This window comes from Loxodonta africana, chromosome 18 (assembly GCF_030014295.1).
Source record: "Loxodonta africana isolate mLoxAfr1 chromosome 18, mLoxAfr1.hap2, whole genome shotgun sequence".
NCBI lineage: Eukaryota > Metazoa > Chordata > Mammalia > Proboscidea > Elephantidae > Loxodonta > Loxodonta africana.
Window position 1 is genome coordinate 72718512 of NC_087359.1, and position 17334 is coordinate 72735845.

The 17334-nt window shown below is 49.8% G+C and overlaps 1 protein-coding gene across 7 annotated transcripts in view; it reads right to left on the bottom strand.

Moving 5' to 3' along the window:
- Nucleotides 1–12141: 12141 nt before the first annotated feature.
- The window catches only part of GAS7 (growth arrest specific 7), a 287911-nt gene continuing 282718 nt past the window's right edge, over nt 12142–17334 (bottom strand). For 6 of the 7 annotated variants that reach the window (XM_064271773.1, XM_064271775.1, XM_064271776.1 and 3 more), the window contains exons 13-14: nt 15738–15836; nt 12142–15045 (exon numbers count right to left, since the gene is read on the bottom strand). In XM_064271773.1, coding sequence (XP_064127843.1) covers nt 14932–15045; nt 15738–15836 — 213 coding nt within the window. In that variant the 3' untranslated portion in view covers nt 12142–14931. The remainder of the gene's footprint in view (nt 15046–15737; nt 15837–17334) is intronic. The other variant, XM_023556460.2, reaches the window with a different exon arrangement.

Here is a 17334-nt window from a genome sequence, read left to right on the forward strand (position 1 = left end):
AATTACATCAATCACCCTGTGCCACCATCACCAACACAAGCACGTTTACCATAAACATTTTTATTTCCTATTGTTTTTAGTTGTTTATTGAGTTAAATATGTCACTGCCACAGTTAAAGGCTGCTAATGCTTGAGTTAAAGGACATGAAGACAAAGGGGGAAACCTTGGTGGTGCAGTGGTTAAGAACTATGGCTGCTAACCAAAAGCCTGGCGGTTCGAATCTATCAGGTGCTTCTTGGAAACTCTATGGGGCAGTTCTACTCTGTCCTATAGGGTCACTGTGAGTCGGAATTGACTCGACAGCAACGGGTTCGGTTTTGGTTTTTTGGTAAGACAAAGGGTCTTTAATAGAGTCATGTGCCACGTAACATCCTTTCAGGCAACCCCTGACTGCATATATATGTCCGTGGTCCCATAAGTTATAATTAAGTTCAGAAATCCTGGTCAGAGAACAGAATGTAGTGGACATAACCAGACGTATTGAACACAACAGCTTCCTGCACACAACACGTGTATCTCATGTCTCTTATATACAAGTGATTGAGCTGCCAGACATATAATTGTACAGTACATATATGACCTATTAACATATATCTTTGTAGTCATAATAAACACCTGTGTTACTGGCTTATGGATTACTGTATTTTTCTTTTTTTTTATTGTGCTTTAGGTGCAAGTTTATAGCTCAAGTTAATTTCTCATTCAAAAATTTATACACATAATGTTTTGTGACATTGGTTGCAATCCCCACAATGCGCCTGCATGCTCCTCCTTTCCACCCCAGGTTCCCTGTGTCCATGTGTCCAGTTCCTGCCCCTTCCTGCCTTCTCATCCTGCTTTTGGACAGGAGCTGCCCATTTGGTCTCGTATATTTGATTGAACTAAGAGGCACGCTCCTCACAATTAGCACGTTTCTTAATCTTCCTCTGCCTGGGATGTTCTCCTAATCCTTCACCTACTTCGTATCTTTGCTTAAATACCTCCTGGTCAGCAAGGCCTACCTGAGCACTGCATTTACCTGCTATAGTACACCTCACCCTAACCCCAGCCATCAGCCTGCCCCTAACCAGTTCTCCTGTTGTTTCCCTGTCTTGCACATATACCTTCTGACCTACTATTTATTTGTTCTGTCTGTTATGCCCCCTTCACCAAAATAAAAGCTTCACGAAGGCAGGGATTTTACTTGTTTTGTTTCCTGATGGAAGCAATTTACATGCCTGGCTGCTAATCGAAAGATTGGAGGTTCAAGTCCCCCTAGAGGCTCCTTGGAAGAAAGGTCATACAATCTACTTCTAAAAACTCAGCATTGAAAACCCGATGGAGCACAGCACTACTTTGACACCCATGGGGCTGCCGTGAGTCAGAGCTGACTCGACAGCACTGATGATGGTCCTTGTGGTATCTCCATTGCTGGAATAGTGCCTGGTGGGTTTGGGCCCTTAGTAAATATTTCTTGAATAAGTGGACGATTCATTGTTCAATTTGATGCGTTGCTATTCATTGTCACTGTGAGCCTCAGACGAGTTAATGTGTATAAAACAATTAGAATAAAGCCTGGCACATACTGAGTGCTAAGTACATGTTAATCTTTGTTATGATCCATTTATACCAGAGATCAAACAATGAACTCTCTACAGGGACCAGCAAATACAGTGGGTGCGTGAAGCAGGTGGGTCCATCGAGGAGGCAGTAGGGACTGGTAAGGCCTGTGTCACACATGGAAGGAGTTGCTAACTGGAGTTTGGCCCAGTGTTAGATTTTCTGTTTATTCCAGAGAGATCCAGAATCTGTACTTTCATATGCAGTTTTCTGATTCTTAAACTTTGGCAATTAATTAAAAAATTTAAAAGCACTGTGTATGACAAACAAACATATCTGTGACTCAATGTCAGCCTGCAGGCCATCCATCTGCAGCTAAGCATGGTGCCTGGTGCTAGGAGACAACTGCTGAGTGAACGAATGGGTAAAGAAAGGAGTGACAGGAGACAGGGAGCCTTTCAAGGGAAGGCTTCGTATCATTGAATTCAGCGGACATAGGATTCAACAAAGGGCCCAGCGTGGATGTTTTGTACTTGAATTCTCATCGCCCAAAGAAAGGGTCAGCTGTGACCTTGACTTAGCTGGCTAATGCTAGAGGAGGTGCCCCTGGAACCCCAGAAGTGTCATCTGGAGTAGGAGAGATGTCCCCTCTTTGCCCAGGGTGGGCAACTATGAAGAATAAACCCCCCGGTCTCCAGACAGGTAAGTTTGGGTTTGTACCTTATTTCATAACAGGTTAGTGGCAGGGAAAAGCAGGTCCGTACGGCTGGGAACCACCACGTGTCTATCAGTTTGTTGTACCGTGGTGGCTTGCATGTTGCTATGATGCTGGAAGCTATACCACTGGTATTTCAAGTATCAGCAGGGTCACCCAGGGTGAACAGTTTCAGCAGCGCTTCCAGACCAAGACCAGACTAGGAAGAAAGGCCTGGCGATTTACTTCTGAAAATTAGCCAATGAAAACCCTATGGATCACAACAGAACGTTGTCCGACTCCCTTGCTTGGAACACATCATCTGGAGGGGGGTTGAATTTCTGGAGGGGGACATCATGTTTGGTGAAGCGGAGGGCCAAGGAGTTGCTTGATGGCCATGGATTGGCACCATAGCTGCAGTGACAGACCTGATCATGCTGGTGATTGCGGAGGTGACATAGCACCAGGCAGCCGATGTACGTAAGGTCACCAGGAGCCAGAGTCGACTCCACAGAAGCTAACAACTGCTGGAAAAAGCCACCTGCCAGGCCCCCCCGGCATTGCTAAGAAAGACTGAGGGGTTCAGGCACTGATCCACTCCCCCCCACGCTACCCCCACCTGCTCCCCCCCCGCCCCGCCAACTCATATCCTACCCCCTGTGGTTCCAAACAGCATTTCTCAAGAGACCTTAATGTTAGGTATGTGTGTGCGTATGTGTTTACTAACTTTGCCATCAGATCATGAGAGAATATTATTTCCTCATTGGTGCCCTCTCTCTTCCAGACGTTCACCGTCCTGAAGCAGAGCATTTGTTCTCAGGAACAGTCAGAAATAAGTCAGTCACCAAGCTTGAAAACAACCAACCATCAAACCCCAGGCCGTGGGTCAGGCTCCCGCTCACTTCTAGAGCTTCCTTGCAGCCTGATGCCTCCCTGGGGTATGGAAGAAAAGCGAGGCCACAGCCTCTGCCCCTTGCCTCCAGCCCCAAGTGGGCCGGGGGGCCATCAGAAGTGCCTCCTGCGTGCCAGGCCTGTTCACGTTAGGTTTGCATATGAGGACAGACCCATGTCACTGCCTGACCGAGGTGACACAGTTGCAAAATGGCAAAGCCAGAAGGGAAACCCCAGTTGGTCAGGCTTCAAGTTCAGGGTTCTTTTGGTCGGCAGCTGAGTGTGTTAACAGTTTGCCCCACCGAGGTCTTCTACACCTTCCTTCTTTCTTCAAGAGGCCTGAGCCTACTGGGCAAGAATCTCCATTTCTGCCAGTGGGAAGCTGGGGTTGCCACGATAATGGAAGTGGCAATTGACAAGGAGAGGTGGCCCCGGGTTAGTGCAAAGGCAGCCAGAGCCTGTATCTTTTCTGTCCTCTCCAGGGACAAGGAGGAAAGAGCTGGGACCAGGTTGGAGGCAGCCTGGTACAGCCCAAATTCTTCAGGTCTCTGTGCCCAGAAGGGGCTCAGCCAGGGAGGGGACCTCCAGCAGCTGTGTTGATGCTGCAGAGAGTAAGGGGTCACGACCTGGAGGTTTGTTTGAAAACCTGCATAAACATCTTCTATCAGAGGCAGAGTTTATGCTCCTTAGGCAAACAAGTTGTTGTAGATGAAATACAGTGCCTGGATTTGTTAAGTCTGAGTCAGGCAATAAACTCTCCCCAAGTCCCAAAAACCACTGAGGGCCGGTGTTGGGACAGGCCACAGGTCTCCTCAGGGAATCTTAGTTTGTGTCTCCCCCGCCTGGTCTTTTCTTGACTGAAAGACGCAGACTCTTCCCAGAGCCTGACCCCGCTGCACTTCAAGCCGAGCTCTGCCCTGGCTCTCAGCTGGGGCTCCAGCTTCTACCTCTCACCCCATTTCTCTGCCCTCTCCTGCTGTGAGCTCGAGGGCTAAGTGACCCTCCCGCTCCCTGCCAGTGTGAGTGCCTGCACTGAGTCTGCACTGAGAGGGAAAGGGGGTGCAAAGGTGGGGGGAGAGACAGAGAAAGGGAAGGGGCCTCCTTCCCTGGCTGCCCCCACTCCTCGTGGTAAATCCGTTGTCCTCTCAGTTGCTCAGACTGAAATCCTCGCAGTCACCCGCAGCGCCTCTTTCTGTCACGCCCCACCCCAGCCTGTCAAGAAATTGTCTCTTTCCAGTCTGACCACCTCTCCCCACCTCTGCCATGACCCCCTGTGCAGGCACCCTGGCCTCACCCCTGTGTTCCCGCACTTACACCCAACAGGTCTTCCTGCTTCGCCTCTTGCACCTACAGTCCCAGTGGGCCCTACAAAAACAAGTCAGATCCTGTACTTCTTGGCTTGGAACCCCACAAGGGCACCCCATTCTCCCCAGACTAAAAGTCAAAGTCCTTCAACAGCCAATAATCTAGAATCTTCCTCTGTCTCCGCCATTTTCCCCATGACCTCGTCTTCTGCTTCACTCCTCCTTGTTCCCTTTGTTTCTGCCATACTGGCTCCCTGCGTTCCCCACAGGAGTAGGTACACAGCCGACTTAGGGCTTCTACTCTTTTCTTGTCTCCGCCTGGAACCCTCTTCTCTACCTGCTGGGCCCACTTCCTTTTTGTGCTGATCAAATGTCACTTTCTTAATGAGTCCACTCCAACCACCCTATTTAATATTGCAAAATACTCTCACCACTGGGACTCTGGACCCCCCTCATCTGCCCTCGTTTTCTTTTCCCACAACACTTGACACAGCCTAAACCATGGAGTAGATTCCAACTCGTGGTGGCCCCACGTGTGCAGAGTAGAAACGCTCCGTAGGGTTTTCCTGGCTGTGACCTTTCAGAAGCAGATCACCGGGCTTTCTTCTGAGGTGCCTCCGGGTGGGTTTGAACTAAACCCCCAAGCTTTCCGTTAGTAGACGCTTACTCATTTGCACCACACGGGGCCTCCTTAACGTCTCCTCCACCCACACGATAGTTATTACGTCTATTGTATTTGCCCGTCTCTCCCTTTTAGAATGTAAGGTCCACAGAGGCAGGATGTTTTTCCTTTCTTTCTTTTTTTTTTTTTATTGTGCTTTAGATGAAAGTTTACAGAGCACATTAGTTTCTCATTAAACAATTAATACACATATTGTTTTGACATTGGCTGCCAACCCCGCGACGTGTCAACACTCTCCCCTTCTCAACCTTGGGTTCCCCATTTCCATTCATCTAGTTTTCATGTTCCCTCCTGCCTTCTCGTCCTTGCCCCTGGGCTGGTGTACCATTAGTCTCATATATGTAGTTGAACTCTGTGCATTATTCTTTTATTATGCCTGTCTAATCTTACCTGAAGGGTGAGCCTCAAGAGTGACTTTAGTACTGAGTTAAAAAGGTGTCCAAGGGCCATACACTCAGGGTTTCTCCAGTCTCTGTCAGGCCAGTAAGTCTGGTCTTTTTTTGTTAGAATTTTGTTCTACGTTTTTCTCCAGCTCTGTCTGGGACCTTCTATCGTGATCCCTGTGAGAGCAGTTGGTGGTGGACTCACTCTGGTGGAGACTGTGTTAGTTGTGGTCCATTTGTCCCTTGGGCTAATCTTTTCCTTGTGCCTTTGGCTTTCTTCATTCTCCCTTGCTCCAGACAGGGTGGGACCTGTGGAGTATCTTAGATGGCCACTCACAAGCTTTTAGGACTCCAGATGCTACTCACCAAAGTAGGCTATAGAACATTTTCTTTATCAACTATGTTGTGCCAATTGAGCTAGATACTCCCCGAGACCATGGTCGCCAGCCTTCAGCCTAATAATTCGGTCCTTTAGGGAGTTTGGATGTGTCTATGGAGCTTCCATGACCTTGCCTTGCTCAAGTTGTGCTGGTTTCCCCAGTAACGTGTATTTTCTTACCCTTCACCAAAGGTACTTTTTCTATTGTCTAGTGCTTTTCCCTTCCCACGCCTCCTCTCCTTCATAACCATCAAAGATAGTTTGTTTCTATGTGTAAACCCTTTCATGTGTTTTTGTAATAGTGGTCTCACACAATCCGTGTCCTTTATTGATTATTTCACTCAGTGTAATGCCCTCCAGATTCATCCACGTGTGAGATGCTTAGAAGTTTCCACATTGTTCTTTATCATTGCATAGTTTATCCATTCATCTGTTGGTGGGCATCTAGGTTGTTTCCATCTTTTTGCTATTGTGAACAATGCAGCAGTGAACATGGGTGTGCATATGTCTATTTGTGTGATGGCTCTTATTTCTCTAGGATGTATTCCTAGGAATGGGATTGCCGGACTGTATGGTATTTCTCTTTCTAGCTTTTTAAGGAAGCGCCATATTGTTTTCCAAAATGGTTGTACCACTTTGCATTCTCACCAGGAGTGCATCAGAGTTCCAATCTCCCTGCAGCCTCTCCAACATTTGTTATTTTCTGTTTTTTTGATTAGTGCCAGTAACGTCGGGGTGAGATGGTATCTCATTGTGGTTTTGATTTGCATTTCTCTAATGACTAGTGACCTCGAGCATTTCCTCGTCTGTCTGTTAGCCACCTGAATGTCTTTGGTGAAGTATCTGTTCACATCCTTTTAGAGGTCAGGGATATGTATCAATTCTGTTCACTACTATGTTCCAATACCTACAACTGTCTGGCATATGGTAGGTGCTCAATAATTGCTGAATGAATAAATGAGAAAAGGAAGAAACTAGCCAGGAGCCCCAGGGGGGTGAGAGATGGGAGGGAAACAGAAGGCTGGGAGCCACAGGGTAGAAGTGACCCTGGGGCCAAGGGCCAGGGTCCAGCAGCATCAATGCCCAGGTGTCCTTTGTCCCTCTGCAAAGCAAGAGGAGTAAAACAGCTATCATTCCTGGGAGAACAGAAGAACTGTGAGACTGCTGATAGAGATGAGTGTGGCGAAGGAGGGCTGATCAGCTGGACCCAGTGTCTCTGGATGGTTTATTTTACATGGGATGAGTCTGAGCATCTCAAGTGTACACACCACGCCAAAGAAACAAATGAGATAGCAAACACTTCCTGATAACGCTTTATAATAATGCAGAACAATTATATATAGCCAATGCCTTCAAGATTTAAACGCTTTCAACATTGAATTCTTTAGCATTAATACACACAAATGCTATTACAGGGAGGGGGCGGGGGGGGGCAGGCTACAGCCTCCGCAGGGGTCAGAGTTTCCACAGTGTCACTTATAAATGATACTACATCTGTTTTATTTACTGACTGAGGCAGCCAGCGGAGGGCAGGGTACACAGTGTGGAGTAAACACATCCATACTGGGCGGAGGAGTGCTGGCAGGGGACACGGCTTCTTAACATGAAAAATGTATAAAGTTTTTAGCAAAAGTTACTGAAAACAGACCCAACGAGAAAGTTTACTTTGTTAGAAAATCCCACTTTAATAGGGTTTGCTAATGTGCTTCTGTCTGTGAAGGGGCTGCCCCAGCCACCTCCTTCTCTGGGGTGTGGGGGGAGGGGGGGAGAGATGCAGATGGGCCTGTCCCCAAGGATGACTGGTGTCCCCAGGGATGGCCAGCGTCCCTCTGAATGAAGCCGTCCCGTGCGTCCTTGACTCACATGGCTGACACGGCCCACTGCAGGTGATGCTGGAAGGGGAAGGTGTCCATTTGACAGATGACGACATGGAGCTCCAGGGAGGGGTGTGACTGAACTTCAGGTTACGTGTGACAAATGAGACAACAGAGTGAGGCCAGGATGTGATCTGCGCATGCCCAGTCCAGGGTGCTTCCCATGGTGCCATGTGCTTTCCCTCTGCGTCTATGTGGCACTGTCCCTGTGAGAGCACGCATGTGCCAGAACCCTTTACATTCTACCGTTGCAATCTCATTACAAGATGTCAAAGTGCCTGATCACTGCACAGGGGTCAGAGAGTCCAAAGACCAGCACAACCCCCACCCCGAGACACCTGATAAAGCGACTCCCCCAGCATCTGGAGGGCTAGGAAAGTGCAGCAAGGATTTTTCTCCCTGATTTGTCTTATTCTCACCGAAATCTGCTGTAACAGGGGCTGGGCCCTTCGCCTTCAGGAATTTGACAGAAACAGTTCTCCTCTGAAATGGGGTGAGCCCTGCCTGGCAAAACATATCAGAAGGGTCCTCTCAGCCTCGATCCTTGGCACCCCACCTTGAGACCCTGCAGACTCTTGTCCCCCGGCCTTGATCTTCACCAGGCCCGGATCCAAGAATGTCTTCAGTTCACTTGGAGAGGGTCCCAGTTGACTTCTGGGGCTCACCTTTCACTGGGCAGGGCATGATCAAGGCATGGCCTGATGGAGTGGTTACCTGGGGGTCAAGCCCATAGCCCCGCTTGGTCTGGCATTACCTGGGTTTAGGCATATCTCTGTCACCAACCCATGGTGCGCAAGCACATCTGAGGGCCAACTGAGCGTCTTTCCAGCAATGACAAGAACCTGCTGAAGGAGGTGCCATCCTCATGCCTGTCTGAGGCGGGCATGTCCTGGCTTCTTGGGGCTTGGGAGTAGACTTCAGGACATACTATCTAAGACATGTGGACGAGAGCCAAAAGGCAATGACTTACTCTTTCTTTGGGAGTCCAAGGAGGAACTACCTCATTCTTCACAGCTCGTGAAACTCTAATTTACCTCCATTTAAATCCAAACGAAGATGTGCCAGGATATCCCTCTCCCCAAGATTTTAGGGAACTCTGTGCACACTGTGCAAGGTAAAGAGAGATGTCGGTGGGAGTCAGATTCAGTGTCACCTACGCAGCGTGCAGAATTGCAAATAAGAAGGGGAGGAGACAGAACCCAGTAGCTGGAGGAGGCTTGACAGACCTTCTAGGACAAATGCTCTTGGTTTGCAGACATCCAAGGAAGGGGCAAGATGAGACCAAAGGCCAGCCCTCTCCTCATCCATGGCACTGCCACTCACCTCACAGATCCGAACACAATCAGTGTCAAGAACTGTGCTAGTTGGAGTACGGACCCCAAGAAGGCGTTTGCTCTCCAAGAGGCACCAGAGGCGGGAGGAAATGGAGTCCCCAGGCCCCTCCCCATTCCCTGGTGGCTTTCTGCACTGTCGAGAACCTAAAATGAACTGAAAGGGCAAGTTTGAGCCTTAAGGACCACTTGTGGGCACAGCTGCTATCTGGAGAAGGAGCCCTGGGAGCCGCAGGGAGCAGCAGGCTGCAAGTGTTTGTGCAGACAAGCTGAAGATCCTGGGCCAGACACTTCCAAAGCAAACAATTCATTTCAAACACAAGGAAGCAATGTAGTATGCCCACTCAATGGAATACTACATGGCAATGAAAAAGGACAAACGGAGTCCCTGGGTGCTGCAAGCGGTTAATGCGTTCTGCAGCTAACCTAACAGTTGGCAGTTTGAGTCCACCCAGAGGCACCACAGAAGAAAGGCCTGGTGATCTACTTCCAAAAAATCAGCCAGGGAGCACAGTTCTGTTCTGACACACATGGGGTCACCATGAGGTGAAGTCGACTCAATGGCAACTTTTTTTTTTTTTAACCAAGTGATGCAACAACAGGGATGGCTCAAAAACAATGAGTGAAAGAAGCCAGACTCAAAAGGCTCCATTGGTGTGATTCCATTGATATGATATTCTAGAAAAAGCAAAACCATATAGGGTCAGAAAACTGATCACTGGTAGCCAGGGGCCTGGGGGTGGGAGGAAGGGGCCTGGGGTGGGAGGAAGGGACTGGGGGTGGGAGGAAGGGGCCTGGGGGTGGGAGGAAGGGCCTGGGGGTGGGAGGGAGGGGCCTGGGGGTGGGAGGAAGGGGAGCGGGGGTGGGAGGAAGGGGAGCGGGGGTGGGAGGAAGGGGAGCGGGGGTGGGAGGAAGGGGCCCGGGGGTGGGAGGAAGGGGCCCGGGGGTGGGAGGAAGGGCCCGGGGGTGGGAGAAAGGGACTGGGGGTGGGAGGAAGGGACTGGCTACAAAGGTGTAAGAAGGAATTTTGGGGGGGATGGAAGTATGATTTTGGTGATGGTTACAAAACCGTGTAAGTTTGTCAAAATTCACAAGTATATCACAGGCAGAGATGACACTACTACTAACAGGCCCCTGCCCCCACCTTCTTCCCACCGTCTACAGAGTGGAGGCGGGAGCAGAGGCCTCCAACAGTAAACGGCCTCTGGGGAGGGCTGAGAATGGAACACTTTTTAAAAGTCCCAACGCTGCTGCTAAACCTGATGTACCCCAGGAGCCCTGTTACAATGCCATCGGCATGGACCAGATCCTCGGACCTGGGGAATCACATACCTCCCCTTCCTTCACCTGTCAATGGGATGCAAAGCCACCACTCTCTACCAGAAAAGGGAACTCATTTCGGCAAGCTCTCCTCTTCCAGTATGCCAACTCGTATACAACAGACAGGGCGGAATCAGCCCAAGTTATCAGGAAAGGATTTTGTACAATGAGCATTTGTGTGCACACAGTCACTGCACCACTTCTGTCTGAATGACACACCTCTTCCCCTTTATGCCCAGAAAGAGCAAGACAGAAACAATGAATTTCTCAAGTCAATTTACCTCTTGGAGTTCTTCTCTCACATATATAAAACCCACTGCCATCGAGTCGATTCCAACTCATAGCGACCCTATAGGACAGAGTAGAACTGCCCCATAGAGTTTCCAAATAGCTGGGCTATATTCATATTCATATTAAAAAAAAAAAAACCAATCCCATATACAGATGTTCCACTGCACAAAACAGTAACCAAAAAAAATAAGCTTACAAGTGTATATTAAAAAAAAAAAAGTCCGTAGGTGGCGCAAACAGTCTGCACTCAACTACCAACCTAAAAGGTGGTTTGAACCCACCCAGAGGTGCTGCAGAAGACAGGCCTGGCGATCTGCTTCCATAGAGCTTACACCAAGAAAAATCTATGGAGCAATTCTCCTATGTAACACATGGGGTTGCCATGAGTTGGAACTGACCTGACATCAAAAGGTTTGGTTCTGGTACACTAAAAAAAGGTGAGTTGTACTGTATGTAAATTAAAATACCTCAACAAATCTGGGGTTTGGGGAGGCAGTAGGCCTTATGCAGCTGGGGAGCCCTGTGGGACTAAGATGGCGTCCTGGAGAAGGCAGCTGCTACCCTGCCCCCCACTTCACACTTGCACGGGCTTTCTTTACCTACCTAACAAAGAACAGGTCTGAAGATTCCTGTTTAAACTCTCCTTGTCAAGGGTACTCACAGCTGGAGTTAAATTCACCTGCACAAGCCAAGGTCTTTGGTGTCCTTTGAATTTTATGGCTTGTATTTCCAAGAAGGGACCTTGCCTCAGCCAAGACTTTTATGCACCCATCCACTCATCTAGTAATTGATTGGTTTTCAAAGGGAACAGAAACAAAGCACTAGTTGGCGACACGCACATTGTTTCCGTCTGCTTCGGCGTTAATCAGCGCCCCCGCCCCACCCCGAGTGGAGGAGCCACCTTCCAGGCCAGCAGGGCCTGAAGGGGAGAATGAAAGAAGGCCCCAAGTGACCCCATCCACAGAACCTCAGGGCAGCTGCCTCATCCTACCAGCATTGCAATGCTGACCATGAGCACTTGAAAAATCAGAGGTAACAAGTGGCTTTTCCTGGAGGTTGTCATGGCAACTCCCTTTGGGCACCATTAGTCTCGGAGATCTTTTTTTTTCCTTAAAATCAAGCTTTCATGGACAAAACTAAGTGCAACATTGTCTCCTAGGTAGGAGTGGGTGGAAGAGGCTGACCTGTTCTCAGAAACAGAACAATGAATGTCCTCGTGGATTGCCCTGACTCATCTGTTCTGCGAATAAACTCAGCAAAATCCACTTACCACCTAGAACAGGAAAAACAAAACAACGGTAAACCCAAGATAGTGTGTCTGCTACTCCCAAGAGTACTTTTAGAGTTTCTAGACTTCATGCTACTTTAATTTCACCCAAAGGCCCTGCTGACAGGGACCGGGCAGGGGTGGGGGTGGGGGTGGGGGGGTTGCAGGTGGGGATGGGGGTGGGGTAGACCCTGGGCTCTGGACTGTTCTTAATTTGCTGCCATTTCCTGGCACTCACTCGGATTTCACTCTTCCCCTTTGTAAAGTGTGGAGAGTTATTTAAAAAAAGAAAAAAAAATCTGGAATTTTAGTTGAATATGGGCTGTGAGGGTCTGGTGCCCAGTGATTAAACTCTTGTTGCTGCCTTCCATCCACAGGGAAAAACCTCACGGCAGTAGTTTATATCATAAAGAACCCAGGTGGGGTACACGTGGAATGGGTGTAATGTTCTTAGTTTACAAGAAGGTCTCTCCACCCAGAGAACAAAGAGGACAGGGAGAGTCTGTCTCGTGTGCAGTTGTATTTCCAGTACCTGGCATATGTCCCAAGTATCTGCTGAATAAATGAATGAGGCAGTGAATGAATGAATAGAAGTACAGATGAATCAGTACAATGGAGATATCTCTGAAAACCTGGATTCTGCAGAGAGTACCTGTACAAGAACGCCAAGGTTACTGACCTGCCAGACCCCTGGGGAAAAGAAAAGTCTATATGAAGAGAACATGGGCTTCCCTGAGGACAGGGCCATATCTTGTCCCCAGGTGTCAGCACATTGCTTGGCACTAACTAAATGTTTGATGACTGGATAAAAGTGGGAAGGAAAAAAGAAAAGAAGTATGTGAAGAGGCTAAGGCTAAGGGGCTGTGGGAGTAAAGGGGAGGAAATGGAACCTGGCTGGAGGCCAAGTTGGGCTACTGTGGAGAGGCAAGAGAGCTGCCACTGCCCTAGGGATAAACAAGACTCTGGAATTCTCAGATGGGAGAAGACAAAATCAAAATATCTGGGTTAATACCAGAGTTGTTGGCTTTGAATATCTGAAAATCACCCACAAATTAATTTACTACTAGCACCCATTTTTAATGAGGAAGCCAAGAAATAATTTGCCAAAATGGCAGCTGGTGTCATGGCCCAATGCCAGATCTGGAAGGACTGGTTCTCCGTGCCAAGGACAGATCCATCAGGTGAGCTCTATGTTGGCAAAGGCCTTCAAACTGGTCTTTTTGGTTGGGATGCTTCAATAAGAAGAGGAGAGAGAAGACTTTCAGTTGACTTTATTTTATTAGGCATCTTTAAACTATGAGAGAGCAATTCTACCTCAATGAAGGAGCGACAAAAGATTCAAGATTAATAATCAAATCAGTGACGAGTATGTACTGAGAGAAACGCCATTGAGCTGTGCTCTTGGTGTCTGCCCTCATGGTTAGATGCATGGGCCCCATCAATCCAAAGCAATGAATGGGGAAGATGAACTAAGTGGATTCTCAGGGCTTTGGCTCCAGACTTGAATCTGCCCCTCACTCACTGGGTGACCTTCTATCAGACTGCTTTAGTTCTCTAGGCCCCTCAAGACTAACATGGTGGAGAATATGTCTGTTGGGATAGAGACAGGGAGGGAATGGTGAGCAAGGGTCCAAAGGCAGTGCTGAAAGCTTTCAATGTCACACTGGGACTGGGCTGGAAGATGGAAGATGGCAGAAGGGGAAGGGCAGTGCCAGCACCCCGTGACCATGTGTGAAGCTCTGGAAATAAAGATGCCAAGGGGGTAAACACTGCCTGGAAGGTTACAACCTAAGGTGGCCATGAGGGAGTCTGCAATGTCATGCGGCACCCACCCACTTTGTGAAATGTAAGCCTCCTAACAACCCCGCCCAATCCCCAGGTAAAAGAAAGCCTTACAAGAGACGGCAGTCTCGGCCCGAGCCATCTGGAGGATGACGAAGGCTGGTCTTGACCCACCTCCCTCACAGAATGAACAAAGATCGATCAAGAGCCTATGGTGGGTGCCTGGGGGGCAGCGGCCAAGAGCAGCACAATGGTGCTGACACGGCACAGACCCTAGCTGTCCCTCTGCCTCACTGGCCTCTGAAAGGAACTGATTCATTTCCACCTCTGAAGCCTCTAGACTCTTGCTTCTCCAGACAAGATCATGATAAATGAGAACTTTGGAAGGCCTCCTCCAGTGGGACTAGGTGAGGGTGGGGGGAATCAGCTGAGGGGTGGGTAGAATGGGATTTTTGGAGGCTTTACAAAGGATGCCTGATCTAATGGGAAAACAATTAAAGGGGGCTGGTTTGCTGAATGAGGTAGGTCCATCTTGAACTCTCCAGGGTCAGTCTGTGAGGACAGAAGCTAGACCTTCTTCCCAAGACCCCTGATGGTAAAAACTGGCAGAGAAAAGCCTGAAGGTGGGTTGCTCCCAGATGGAAAAGAACTACTAAAGAGGTGGGCTGCAAAGAGTCCTGGTGTTGGCTGTTCAGCTGAGTGGTGCCTTCCATCCACGATCTGGTCCTGACACTTGGCTTGGAGACAGAAGCCTCCATCCCTGACGCTCCAAAGCTCTAGAGATGAAGGAAGATGGGGCTTCCAGGGGCACAAGCATGTGATAGAGCTGGCTCCCGTGGCTCCTCAGGGTAGGGAGGCCACACCTACTGAGCTCAGCAGAGACCACAAAGTTCCAGCCTCGGTTTGTTCTCAGAGCAGCAAGCACAGCACAGGAGGTGAGGGGCTTCAGCCTCGGAGACAAGGGCGAGGCTGTGGGTCTGTCGTCTTGGCCTGGGAATACCTGGGAGCGGGAGCTGGGCCATCGCCCTTCTGGAATAACCAGCTGCAGCCCACACTCTCCCCTCCTCAGCAGGGACCAGGGCAATGGGTAGAAGGTAGCCCCGTCAGCAGCGGGCCCCATGGGGGAGCTGCCAGCTGCTCTCTGTGGGAATCCCAGCTCTCCTCAGAGGCCCCCCGGGGCCGCAAAGGCCTGTCTAGATCTCCATGTCCACAGGGCGGATGTTGCCCGTTTTGTGCTCTCTGACCCACAGCTCCCTGTCTTTGGCTGGGTCCACTTTTCGAAGCAGTTGGTCCACAGGCTCGACTGTCTGCAAGGGACACAGAAAGGAGGACACTGTCAGAGCTGGCAGCCTGATGAGGGAAGTCTCCTCTGAGCTGACCTACTCTTGCCTTTGTGCCTATCAGAGCAGCCTCTCTAGGAGGTTCTGGGGCCCAGGGAGTGGCCCGTTTGCAGGACAGAACACACAGAGGCAAACAGTGGGGGGATGGGCCCACCCACCCGGAGTCTGCCCTCACTTGCTGCGTGCCATCTGAGGAAGGTTCCACGGGGCCTCATCTATGACAGGAATGGAAGGGGGGGGGGGATGGCTCATGGTCTGTGATCTCTCCCCTCTCTATTTGTGTCCACATTTGCTGCCAGAGATGAGGACAAAGGGAGCTTTAATTTTAGATACTGTATTTCTAGCAGGCTTTTTTTTGGGGGTGGGTGATAAGAAACTCGCCAGGAGAGATAAAAATGCCGTTTACTATTTTAACTATCAGAAGCCCCTCTTCCCTGAGGGTAGCAGCTCATAGCAGCTCATGTGTGTACCTGTTCCATGCCCTTGGAATGGATTCACACGGACTTCCAGGACAATCCAAACAAGTCCATCCCAAGAGGTTGCCCAGACCCCTGTATCCTGCCTACCACCCACCTTCAGTGGCTGGCCATTTAACCTGCTGCAGCATGGCACCTGGTGGCCCTCCCCAGGAGCCCTCAGCCTGAAGGCAGAGCACTCACGCTTTGGTTGAACATGTCCGTCTCGTGTCGCAGCTGTGTGTACTGACACAGATGCTGCCGGATCATCTCCACCCTCTCCACCTCCAGCCGCTCCAGCTCCTGCCGAGAAGAGAAGACCAGAGGCCTCTAGGCACATGCCCTCCACTTGGGGACCTCCCCACGAAGCAGGTCCCAGACCACCACATACACAGAACAAGTCACTGGCTGCCTAGGTCCTGCCAGGCTGTGCCAATGTCTGACACGTACAATGCCACCCAACCCTTTGGGGTCAGATGAAGAATCTGAGCTCAGAAAGGGTGATCTGCCCAGTGTCTAGGGGTGATGATGACAATGACTACAGCAGCTACTATTTCCTGAAAGCCTGTTCTTCCAGAATAAGAGCTTTATATGCATTACTTAATTGTCCCCATAAGAATTTTAACAAATAGGTTCTGTAATTATACTTATTTGCCAAGCAAGGGACCAACACCCAGATTGGTAATACAACTTGCCCAAAGCAACATGGAAGGATCTGGGATTTGAACCTAGATCCCTCATGATCTCAGTCATGATTCTACACCATTGCAGCCCCAGCCCTAGCACCCTGATGGGTGGAGAAATGGGACACGGAGGAGCTTCCATGCTTCAAACTCTTGGGCTTTGTTCCTGGGCCTCTGCTGAGCAGCCTCCTTTCCTCTGCCCCCACCCCAGGGGTCCCCTAGTGCTGAGGGACAGAAGACAGGCCAGGCCTGAGTAGACAGAGGGGGCTGGGAGTGGAGTAGCCACTGTCAAAGGGAATATAGTAGACAGGGCTGGTCCATTGGTTTCTAGACGGTTGTGTGTTTGGAATTTAGGGGATTAGGCTGTTGTTCTGCACATAACTAGGTCACTGCCCAGGTGATTAACTGGGGAGGGGGTAAAGAAGGGGGCTTAATTAGGAGATTAACCAGGAGGAAAACTAGGTCATTGTCCCTGGTGGAGGCATCTTATCTGCTCTGGGTGGCCAACGCCTGGAGCAAGCACGGTGGCTTCAGGGCAGTGGAGACAGCGGAAAAGCACCAGGCGTGATGCCTGCTTTCCCACATGGCCCAATGGCCCAAGGACCCACCACAGTTTCTGTCACACATAGACGGGGCTCACCAAAACGGAGATGTTGCCGCTCAATGAGAGACACTCAAGAGGGTCTGGTCCTGTCCCCCACACCCCTTGGTTAGGGGCGTCCCCTCTTGATTCTCCCTAAACTGCTCACCCATTCATAAGCCTTACAAGGATGTCCTATCAAGGATCCATCGCTCTTCTGGGCAATCACTCTTCCCACAGCTTGGTGATCTGTCCTAAAGGAGCCACTGTCGAGCCACCTCTGGCTTGGGGACATCCTCAAGTCGACTCTGGCCCATTGGGAGACAGCTCAAGGTGGATACAGCATGACCAAAGCCTTGCCTAGGTTTACACAGCCAGGAAGTGGTACAGCAGGGATCTGAATCCACATAGGCTGGCCTGGAGCTTGAGGTCTTGACTCCAATACTGGAGAAGATCTAAGACCTACACTCACTGCCACTCCATCAACGCCATGCCCCCATCACCCATCCAGGCTGCCTGCACCCTCGTCATCATACCG